Source organism: Dendrobium catenatum, unplaced genomic scaffold, assembly GCF_001605985.2.
Source record: "Dendrobium catenatum unplaced genomic scaffold, ASM160598v2 fragScaff_scaffold_716, whole genome shotgun sequence".
Lineage (NCBI taxonomy): Eukaryota > Viridiplantae > Streptophyta > Magnoliopsida > Asparagales > Orchidaceae > Dendrobium > Dendrobium catenatum.
Window position 1 is genome coordinate 14,552,598 of NW_021319178.1, and position 12,337 is coordinate 14,564,934.

The 12,337-nt window shown below is 32.1% G+C and overlaps 1 protein-coding gene across 1 annotated transcript; it reads right to left on the bottom strand.

The window, feature by feature from the left end:
- Positions 1-8,196: 8,196 nt before the first annotated feature.
- LOC110093038 (GATA transcription factor 7-like) lies at positions 8,197-9,140 on the bottom strand. Its single transcript, XM_020817791.2, has 2 exons — positions 8,798-9,140; positions 8,197-8,713 (listed from the first exon to the last, which is right to left on the bottom strand). The coding sequence occupies exons 1-2, from the start codon at positions 8,963-8,965 to the stop codon at positions 8,264-8,266; spliced, it is 618 nt and encodes a 205-aa protein (XP_020673450.1). The 5' UTR covers positions 8,966-9,140; the 3' UTR covers positions 8,197-8,263.
- Between the last annotated feature and the right edge of the window lie 3,197 nt (positions 9,141-12,337).

A 12,337-nucleotide genomic window follows, 5' to 3' on the forward strand; every position in this document is an offset into this window, starting at 1 on the left:
CACAAGGCTGGGATGACATCTTGGGTAGAGATTTTCGACGACAAGTCTTAGGGGAAATCATAGAGGGTGATTCAAGGGAGACTAAGGTATGCCTGTATTCAAGAAACTCCTCCTTTTCATGTAAATTTCTTGAACAAAAAAAATTTTAGGGTATTGAAAAAACATAAATTTTTTAAAGGGGATCGTTATGGAAGGATTGGATATACTTGTTAATTACAAAAAATAAAGTTTTCCAAAATTTTTGTGAGTTTGAAAAAAATAGGGTTTACATATTTTTGGATTTCAAGAAAATTCCCTTAATGATTATTATTCCAAATGACCTTAGGGATGTTTTTAAAGAAGGAAATTAAATTTTTTCGCAAAAAATTTCTTTTTCTAAATTTTAAATTAAATAAATCAAAAAATATTAAACCCTAATTATTAAACTAATAATGAGGGAGTTTTGGCATGCAATTGGAATGAAATTAGTGAATTTATGGTTTTAAGTAAATCTGAAATTTTAGTTAATTTTATTTTAAATAAGGAATTAATGAGGGTTCAATTTGGTTAAAGTATGAATTTAGACTAATTAGAAAGGTTTAAAAATTACATATTTATTAAATTCAAAAATAAAAATTAATTAATTATTTAATAAAAATGTATTATGATTAAGGCTTAATAATAATATTTGTATTTATATCTATAGTTACTATAGTTAGGTGTCGATTATAAAAGGATGCCTCGAGCATAAGTGACGTCGTTGCAGTTTATTGTACTTGTGAGGTAGGTATTCATGGCTCTTTTAAGTTTATAAGTTTTTCTTTCATTAAATGTTAAAATTCTACATGCTTTAATGTTTTATTTTAGTTAAATTACAAGTCATATTGCAATATGTATGTTCCCTTTTAGAGTCAATTGTGAACATGTAAAATTTTAGGAGAATTTTTTAGCATGAAATATTATTAGACAGACATATATGAATTCATGAATGATTTAATGTTCTTATGCGAAATATTGAATGATTGAATGTACATGATGATCTAGAGTACCAAATGATAAAGGGCTCTTCAGGACAAATGGTAAAGGGCTTTTCATGGCAAATGGTAAAGGGCTCCTCAAAGAAAATTGGTAAATGACACTTTAGAGTAAATGAAATAAAATGTTTGGCCAAATTTGAATGTGTACCTTATCAGTACAAGTTATTAGTACTTTCAGGAATGTTTTCAAGAGAGACTACTAGAGAGTGATGGTTTAAGACTGGTTACCTATCATCGTAGAGGATCCTAGGATGATAGGTTTTTATAATTGTTTAGGTGTTTAGTATTAGTCTATGTGAAAGTTTATGTATTGGGTACTTTCTAAAGTATTGTTATGTTTTTTAATTTTTATTTTTAATGTTAATAAAATTTTAAGTTTATTGTTAAGTGGCTCTTTTTTATGATTGGAATTGGTTGAATATTTATATATGTTTAATTATGAATGAAATTTTATGTGTTACCGTCTGACTTTCATTCCCGCCTCGTTTAATTCGAGCTTATCGGGTTCGGTCGTGAAAAGAGTGGTATCAGAGCCAAATATTTAAGAATGTTGATTAATATGAAAGAGTCTTTAGGATAATTATTTGGGTCATAAAATGTATAGGAAGTATGTTACATGAAATTTATGAATTTTGACTTTGGATATTGTGTTTCATCTCAAGGATATGGATCATAAGAAGAATGCCACTGATGGAAATGTAGGTGATGCGGGGAGGGTACTACCTGTAGTAGTAGATCCTTCTGGATGTATCAACAATGCCATAATGGAGTCATTTGCTCAATTGATGATAGCGATGACCTAGAACTCATAGACTCAGGCCAGTGGTAATGGGAGTACTCCTATGGATAAAAACCTAAAGTTCTTCCAAGATATAAAGCCTCCTTTGTCTTAGAGGAAGAAAATTGGCTGATGAGAATAAACAAAAAGGGAGGGTATGTCTTGCATTTAGGATAAAAAGGTTACCCTTGCTTCTTATACTTCTGATGGTGGGTAGAAAAATGGTGGAGTTAGTTGCAAGAGATATTTGGAGGGAAATCTAGCAGTCAAGTCTCCTGGGAGAATTTGTGAAGGTGTTCAGAGATTGGTTTGTACCCATGTCAGCTAGGAGATAAATACAAGATAAGTTTAACAAACTAGTTCATGGGGATCATTCCATTTCATAGTATAAGGAAAAATTTATTATGTTGTCTAGATATACCCTACATCTAATACCAAATACTGAAGAGAAGTGTTTTCGCTTTTTATCTGGACTAAAGGATGTTATAAGGAAGCCTCTAATTCCTTTTGGGACAAAGACTATTTCACTTTGGTGGAAAGAGTTAGAAGGATTGAAATGAACCTATAGGCTACTCAGAGGAGGAGGGACTTCTAGAAAAGAAAGAATGAAGGCAAGCCAAAGCTCACTTAGTCTTCTCAATCTAGAGTGTCTACTTGGAAGAAACTCAGACCCAACAATTTTGACAGTAATGTTTTAGCTTCTACGATATGTAATAAGTGTGAAAGGACACATAAAAGAGAGTGCCTCTCTAGAACTAACACTTGCAACTAGTGTCATCAGCCAGGACATATGGAATCTTGCCATCTTTTGGGATAAAAATCTGCTATAGAGGCCAAGACAGGCAATACTACTCAGAGGATATCTAGTAAGCCAAGAATTATATAATACACCATCTATTCTATCTCAGGGTCAGACTTGCCAGAATATTCAGCCTCGAGTTTATAATATTTTTCAAGATTAATTTGAGGTCAAGGTAATATCAGATGAGAATTAGAGATGAAGATGTATCAAACATAGCATTTAATATCAGATATGGGCATTATGAATTTATGGTGTTGCCTTTCGGTCTTATAAATGCCCCAGCTATGTTTATGAATCTCATGAATAGAATCTTTAAGTCATTTTTAGATGTATTTGTGATTGTGTTCATATATAATATTCTGGTATACTCTCTAAATGAAGAAATTCATATAAACCACTTAAGAACTTTGTTACAAACATTAAGATGAAAGAAATTATATGCTAAATTCTCAAAGTGCAAATTTTGGCTAAGAGTATGGACTTTCTAGGGCATGTGATCAGTAATGGAAGGATTTCTGTGGATCAACATAAGGTACAAACTATAGCAGATTGGCCTCGATCAGCTACAGTGATAGATGTCAGGAGCTTTTTTTGGGTTTAGTTTGTTATTACAGAAGATTTATTGAAGGGTTTTCATAGATTGATACGCAACTATCTAGATTGACTTAAAAAGCAATAAAGTTCGAATGGACAGCTCAGTGTGAAGATGCTTTCCAGAGATTAAAAAAGTGTTTAATAACTGCTATAGTGCTAACTATTCCTTTAGGGTCAAATGGATTTCAGTTCTATTCTGATGCCTCGCATAAAGGGTTGAGTTATGTACTGATAGAGAATAGAAAAGGCATTACCTATGCTTCTAGGCATTTAAAAAATCATAAAAGAAATGATCCAACCCATGATATGGAATTAACTACAGTAATTTTTTTCCTTAAAGATCTATAGGCATTACTTTTACGGGGTACGGTGTGAAAATTACTTACTAACAAAGTTTAAATATATCTTCACACATAAAGAGCTGAATTTAAGATAGAGGATATGATTAGAACTCATTAGGATTATGAGTTGGACATTCAATATCATCCATGTAAAGCAAATGTGATTGAAGATGCTTTGAGTAGGAAGAATTATAGTAGTGCCAACTAGATGATTACACAGCATCATGAACTGATAAAAGATTTGGATGAGTTAGACATTTCAGTGTCAGCCCAATGATGCAGAGACTATGATATTGAATTAAATGATTATTCAATCAACATTGAAAGATAAGATACGAGAAGCCTAATCACATGATACAAATTTTAAGAAGATATTGGATATGGTTAACATGGGAAATATTAAAGAATTTGAGCTTGATGGCGAATGATTGCTATAATATAGGGGCAGATTATGTATTCTAGATATTGGAAACTTAAGAAAGAAAATTTTTCAAGAAGCTCATTATTTAAATTATACCATTCATTCAGGAAGTAACAAAATGTATCAGAATTTAAAGTGAGTGTTTTGGTGGCGAGGAATAAAGAAAAATGTGGTAGAAGTAGTGGCTAAATATACTTCTTGCCAAATGGTCAAGGTAGAACATTAGAAATCAAGTAGATTATTGCAACCCTTACCTATACCTAAATGGAAATAAGAAGACATTGCTATGGATTTTGTGGTTGGGTTACTCAGGTCTAGAAGAGGATGTCATGCATTATGAATGATAATTGATAGGTTAACTAAATATACATATTTCTTACCTATAAAATAATCTGATGCAGTTGAAAAATTAACATGCATGTATGTTAATGAAATTGGCAGATTATGTGGGGTACTAAAGTCTATAGTATTAGATCGGGATAGAAGATTCACCTCCAGACTTTAAAGGAATGGTCAGGAAGTAATGGGTATTAGACTTACATTTAGTATAACGTTTTATCCTCAAACATATGATCAATCAGAAAGAATGATTCAAACTCTTGAATTTTAATGTTATACTTTACCATTTAGCAAGAAGTACATTTAGTCACTACTTCTGCATTATGGGTGATAATTGATAGGTTAACTAAATCTACACATTTCTTACCTACCAAATAATCTGATGTAGTTGAAAAATTTGCAAGCCTGTATATTAATAAAATTGATAGATTAAATGGGGTACCAAAGTCTATACTATCAGATCGGGATAGAAGATTCACCTCCATATTATGGAGAAAGGTTCATGAAGGAATGAGTACCAGACTTACATTCAATACAACTTTTCACCCTCAAACATATGGATAATAAAAAAGAATGATTTAGACTCTAGAAAATTTACTCAGATTATGTGTACTTAATTTTGGTGGTAAGTGGGAGACACATATACCACTAATTGAGTTTGCCTATAACAACAATTTTTAATTGAGTATAAGTATGAATCCCTATGAAGCTTTATATGGGAGAAAATGTCAAACTCCTTTATGCTGGGCTGAAAAAGGAGAAAGGCTGATTATTGGGGTAGATCTAGTAGATGATGTTACAGAAAAGATAAGGCTGATCCGTAATAGAATGAAAGATGTGCAAGATAAAAAGAAGAAATACTATAATACTAAGCATAGATTAATGGAATTTAAAGTTGGGGAATTTGTATTCCTCAAAGTTAGTCCAATGAAGAGTATGAAGAGATTTGGGAAGCAGAAAAATTGAGTCCAAGATATGTAAATCCTTTTAAAATTTTAGAAAGGATTTGGAAATGTGGCCTATAGGTTGATTCTGCCAAGTCACATGAGTGGAGTACATAAAATATTTCACATCTCTTCTTTGAGAAAATACATTTCAAATGAAGCTCAAAAGATTAATACTGAATCAGTGGATATTCAACCAGACTTAACTTTTGTAGAAGAACTTCTGAGGATTATAAATTTTAATGAAGCAACAAAAATGCCAATAGATTCCTTATGTTAAAAGTGTTATGGAAATATAGATCTAAAAAAGAAGCAACTTGGAAGAAGGAAAAATAAATGATGGAGAGCTATCCTCATTTGTTTGACCAATGTATGGATTTATATTATTGCTTTTAATTTTTTAGGATGAAATTTTTATTATGAGGGGAGAATTATAAAACCTGAAATTGTCGATTGTAAGCGTTGCACGCATTTTGATGCGCCACGATAAAATTTAAGTTAATTTTCTATGTTGTTAATTTTCTATGTTGTTAATTTTCAACGAAAATAATTTTATAAAATTTCGAGAAAATTGGTATAAGGGACTTATGGTGAATTTCACATAGATTTGAAATAAAAAATCATGTATGTTTCCAATTTTTTTTTTTAAAAAAGACTTAATAGCCCTTCATAATAAAAATTAAACATAAGTCTTGTGAGGGCAATTAGGATTTTTTGCTTATGCCCTAACTGATCCATCATTAAGGGGACAAAAATCCATTCAGTCCCCACAATCGCTTCTGCTGTTTTGTTCACCTAAAACCTAAAGGGCGGACGGAGGAGGCGATGCAAGGCTAGGACAGCGGCTTGGGCGGAGGTTTCCGGTGGCTAGTCTTGGGGAAAATCGTAGAGGGAGATTAAAGGGAGACTAAGGTAAGTTTCTAATAAAGAAATTCTTCATTTTCATGTTAATTTCTTCAAATGAAAAATTTTAGTGGTTTTTAACCTAAAATTTTTAAAGGGGTTCGTTAAGGAAGGATTGGGGATACTATTTAATTATGAAAAAATGAAGTTTCCCAAAAAAATTTTGAGTTTGGAAAAATTAAGGTTTACATATTTTTGGATTTCAAGAAAATTTCTTTAATAATTATTGTTCTAAAGGACTTTATGGATGTTTTTAATGGTGGAAATTAAGTTTTTTTGTGAAAATTTTATTTTTATAATTTTTTATTAAATAAATTTGAAAATATTAAACCCTAATTTTTAAATTAAAAATGGGGGAGTTTTGGCATGCAATTGGAATGAAATTAATGAATTTATGTTTTCCAAAATTTATGATTTTGAGCAAATACAAAAATTTAGTTAAGTTTGTTTAAAATAAGGAATTATTGAGGGTTCAATTTGCTCAAAGTATGAATTTAGACGAATTGTGGAGGTTTAAAAAATTAGGGATTTCTTAAATCCAAAAATGAAAATTTAATTAATTATTTAATAAAAATGTATTATGATTAAGGCTTAATAATAATGTTTGTATTTACAGTTATACTTAGGTGTCAATTATAAAAGGACGCCTCAAGCATAAGCGACATTGTTGAAGTTTACTATACTTGTGAGGTAGGTATTCATACCTCTTTTAAGTTTATAAGTTCTATTTCATTAAATGTTAAAATTCTATATGCTTTAATATTTTATTTCAGTTAAATTACAAGTCATACTATAATATATACGTTCCTTTTTAGAATATGAACATGTAAAATTTTAGGAGAATATTTGAGCATGAAATATTATTAGACAGACATATATGAATTCATGAATGATTTAATGTTCTTATGTTAAGTATTGAATGATTGAATGTGCAAGATGATCCGGAGTACCAAATAGTAAATGGTTCTTCGAATTAAATGGTAAATGCCTTTTCGGGACAAATGGTAAAGGGCTCATCGGAGCAAATTGGTAAATGACAATTCGGAGTAAATGAAATGAAATAATTGACTAAATTTGAATATGCACGTGATTAGTATAAATTATTGTTACTTTTGGGACGAGTGTATACAATTAAGACTATGTATTCTATTTTTCTTTCCATATAAGAATGGCAAATAAAAAGTTAAGAGAAGAAAATAAAATTAAAGAAAGAGTTATGTGCATTCAAAATATTATGCAATCCAAATTTTATATGGATTAGACATACTTAAGACTTCTCAAGTTTTTTAAGTCTTGATGTATGAAAAATTTATCGTATAATGTTTCTTATTTCATGCATTATAAATTTAATTGAGATATTTATTATCTGTTGAGCGTTAGCTTACCTCTGCTTATGAGAATGTTTTTTAAGAGAGACTAATAAAGAGTAATGGCTGAAAGATCAGTTACCTACCGTCGTAGAGGATCCAAGGATGACAGTTTTTTATAGTTGATTATGTTTTTAGTATTAGTCTATGTAAAAGTATATGTATATGGGACTTTCTGAAGTATTGTTATGTTTTTAGATTGTTATTTTTGATATTGATAAAATTCTCAAATTCGATGTTTAGTGGCTCTTTCTATAATTGAAATTAAATGAACATTTGTATATGTTCAATTATGAATGAAATTTTATGTGTTATAATCTGACTTCGTTCCCGCCTCATTTAATTCGAACTTATCGGGTCATGTCGTGACATTATATGACCAAATCATTTAAGACAACGTGTGAGTGAAGCCACTCAATTTTCATATATATATATATTCATATTCTATCTCAAATTATAAAACTAATTATCAACTTAAACATTCCCTTCCCTACAACACTTAATTTTATACTTCTCTTCTATTAAAGTTTTACTCTTTCATGATATTGCACAATGTCTCAAAACTAGATATAGAAATAAATAACATAATAAAATAAAAAAATTTAATTCCAAAACCAATGTTTTAGATCACCTCCCACCACACATTTCCAGCCAATCAAAATAAAAATTCAAAGGAAATTAAAAACAAAAATGAGCACAAACAAATATTTTCTTCTTCTACAAATCCCTACCTAAAAATAAGCGAAATTCCAACCAAATTAGGAACTTTCGGAAACCAACCGGACCCTCGGCCGTCCTCGACGACCGCCGTACTTCCGGCGGCGTATTTCCATGACCCGGCGGTGGGAATTGGAATGTATAGCGGCGGAGAAAGTGGGGCTGTTGGCAGGCCGGTACTCCGGCACAAGCCGGCCGGAGTTATACCGCACTCCGCACGCGTTACAGAGAGTCTTCGGTCCTTCCGGCCCCAACCTCCATTGTGGCGTTTCCTCCGCTTTGCAGTGCCGGCACTGCTTCTTCTCCGGTGCCGTCGACGGCGGAAAGGTCGGCAGCGCCTTGCGTCTCCGACGCCGGCCGCCACTCCGTGCCCTCGAAGGCGGCCGGAAAGGCAGCCGTGAAACTGGGTCGAAAGAGGTTTCTAAAGGGGGGAACGCGTCCTTGTTCGCCAGCCATTCCAGCTCTTCTTCCTCCCCATCCACGGCCGAACCCTAGAATACCAAAAACGCCAAAGCGAAGATATTAGACCTTTGTAAGATTTCTTGAAAAGAAGGGGTATGGGGTAAGTTGGGTACGGGGTCGTCAATGGCTGCGTCGAAGATATCCTGGAAGAGCTGCGGCGTAGGGGCATCCAGGTTACAGTTTGGGTCGCTGGAGAAATCAAGCAATAATACATCGTCGGGTAAAGCCTCCGCCTCCGCCTCCGCCGTCGCCCTCGCCGCCGCCGCAGGAAGGTCAATCATATCGCGCTATCAGGAACCCTAGCCCTGTCCGACTCAGACTTATACCTAGCTCAGCATTTGTTAAGTTAGGGCAGAGGTAATATTGATTTCATTGAAAATTTTGGATATTTTGTTTAATTGCAATATATACAGCATGTTAAATTTTTGGCTATTTTTTGGGCAATTTTTTTTGCTATTTAAATTTATAATTATTTTTATTTGAAAATGATAAGGGCGACGTTTATTTTTTTTAATAAAAATAAACAAACTAAAAGATGATTATGGTTCGCACACGGGAAGTTATAGGAGAGGAATTAGAAATAGTTTGCTCCAAATAACAAATATGTTCTTAACCATACATTCTACAGATAGACAACCCGTATTTGTTGTGTTTCACATGAATTATTATGAATATTGAAAGGGAGGTTATCATCCTTGTCCTAAAAACCGACAAAAAATAGCAAAAATAAATAGGATCCAATATTCAACAATATAAAATGAAAGTCACAAAAAATACATCTAGTCACATAAGGTTCACACCAAATGCCCTGCGCAATAAAAAGATAGGAGCGTAGAACGTAGTCATGTAGTGCAAAACTAAAAGCCAAAACCATTATATATATATATATATATCCTCACTCAAAAATCAAAATTCTCAAAAGAGACTCATAAAGTTTAGTATATCAGTAAAGACAAAATTAAGCCACTACTACAACGTGTAATTAAGTTTATTAGTTTCATATAGTGAAGTCAAGGCTTTGATGAAGCTTTGTGGGCTATCATCATTGGAACTTTTATTTGGTCTTGTCACAGGACGTAACTCTACGTTCGGCCGCCAGTAGAATCGCGTCACGCATTCTCACTATTTACCGAGCACCCCGACAACCCGACCCGGAACGGACCCAGTATGGCTCGGTATTTCTCGATTTTGCTCGGTATTACTCGGCATTGCTAGGTATTAGTCGGTTTTGCTCGGCAATAACCAATACCGAGAAAATACTGAGCAATACCGAGCAATACCGAGCAAATACCGAGTTGTACTGAGTTTTTCTAGGTATTGGTTCAACTCGGTATTGGTATTCTAGAAAAACTCGGTACAACTCAATTATATTGTAGTAAATAATTGATCAATACAAAAACAAAAAGATAATTTCCATTCAAAATATAAGGGTTAAGATGATATCAATTACTCACTAAAATATAAGGGAGCTAATAGACATAAGAGATACCCATGATAATTCATAGGTAAGGAAACAAGCTTGATAGACAAATGTCACTATAATATTCTTAATTTTCCATAGAAGCATAAAAGTAAATCTTAGATCCCCGTATAGTCAGTAAAATTAAAAGGCTTATGTAATGAGAAGTAAGGATGTTAAATCAGGATGATAAAAATTATGATGGTCATACGCATAAATTAGATAGCTAATGAAAATCTCATTGGAGAAGATTGGGGAGTAAAGACCCTTTACCATCTTCTTATCTAATAGATAAAAGAAGTAATTCATAATAATAATAGTGAGGAATGGAGTAAGGGGACACTTATGCCTTAAGCAATTAAAATAAAAATAACCCTTGATATTCCCTTTAATAATAATAGAGAAATTAATATCTTTAATGCAAATTTCAACCTAGTGAATGGAGGTCTTAGAAAATTTCTTTTGGTCTAAGCTTATAAATGTGAAACCTCTTATTAATACTAATGAAAGCTATCAAAAGAACAATCTTCGTACAAAAAGAACATTGGAGATAATATAGTCTTAAAGTTATTGATGAGATCACAATACAAAAAAATAATAATTAATAATATCCCTATTCGAGATAAAGATTTCTTACATAAGGTGTTAAATATGACAAAGGACAAGCTTGAGAACTTTGGTCAAAGGTTAGGACTAATTTCATTAAATTTATTGTGCAATGAAATTAAAAAAATGTATTAGCTCAAAATAACATTGCATTAGATTTATGACACTATTATTAACCATATAAGGGAGTTTATAAGTTCTGAAAAGATACTAAACAATAAAAGATTTTTTGGGACATTTAGGCCATTTAAGGCAAACTCACACACACAACGCATACACATAGACTTGAACCTTAGACCTCTTAGTTGGAAGTCTTAACTCTCAACCAATAGGCCAAGGAGAGTTGTGTCTAAACAATAAAAGTGAGTTGGACTTCCACCATGCCCTAACTTTTAATAAAAAAAATGTAAGCATTAATATTATTGAGGTCCACAAATTTATCTTTTTTAATGGTAAATAGCACATCTTTAACATTCATATTAGTAAAGGGAGTAATAAGCTTCGATCCTCCCAATTTTTTTTTAGAATTTTAGACCTATTAAGAAAGTGACTTCCATATTATCAATAAAGATTTTTGTTATCATTATAAAGAAAAAAGTAGTAGTCATTAGCTCCATTAACAATATGAAGAGAGGGTGAAAGTTGCCATTAGGATGAGAATCTACTTGATAAAATTATGATTTTTCATACATTTGACCCTTTAATAAGGAACCCAAGTATCATCATCTCCATTAGAAAGATAAAAAACTTTAGCATATTTTTAAATCTCTTGTATTTTAAAGTATGAGACTAGATTAAGTTTCTACTAAATATATTTACTTTAAACAATAATTTATTAATGAGTAAATCTTCCTCCAAGAATATAAACAATTTAGATTTTTCCTCTTTAAAAATTTGAGAGTTAAAAGTTAAATGATTAGACCAATTCCAAGCTATTCAACCATGCAAAATATCCAATGCACACTAATTTAGTTTCGTGTAAATAAGGAAGTTTTTGTGTGCATAAAATCATGGTGTTCGAAATGTCGATCATTGTTCTGGGATAAGTTATTTTATTTCCTAAATAAGTATATTAGTCTCAATTCGAGTCAAAGTTGTAATAAAGTGCATTTTTTTAATCAGAACAAAAAATTCCATTAAGATAGAAAGATACATCACAATACCATAAGAAGGGCCACATCAATAGAATTACAAAATGCTAAAATAAAGAAAAGTAGTTGCACGGCAAACTGAGAGTAGGAAAGACAAAATCGAAATAATAAAATAGCACATTCCAAACCATCCAAAAGAAGAAAATTATTTCTTCTTGGAATTTCATTTACGTTGCCTAACAAAATTATCAAGCGAGCCCGTATCCATGATGTTATCAATAAAGTCCTCCCTACTATCAATAGCCATGTCATCATGTAGTCAATCACATTGCCACCTAACATCTCTAGCAACATGGGCTAACATATTAGCATTAGAAATGATAGAAATATGCACATTCACTAGGAGCATCACACTACCTTCCTCCCGAACAACAGCCAAGGTTTCCTCACCAAAATCAACAAAAGAAACAGAATTATCAACAGACAATTCCGCACCA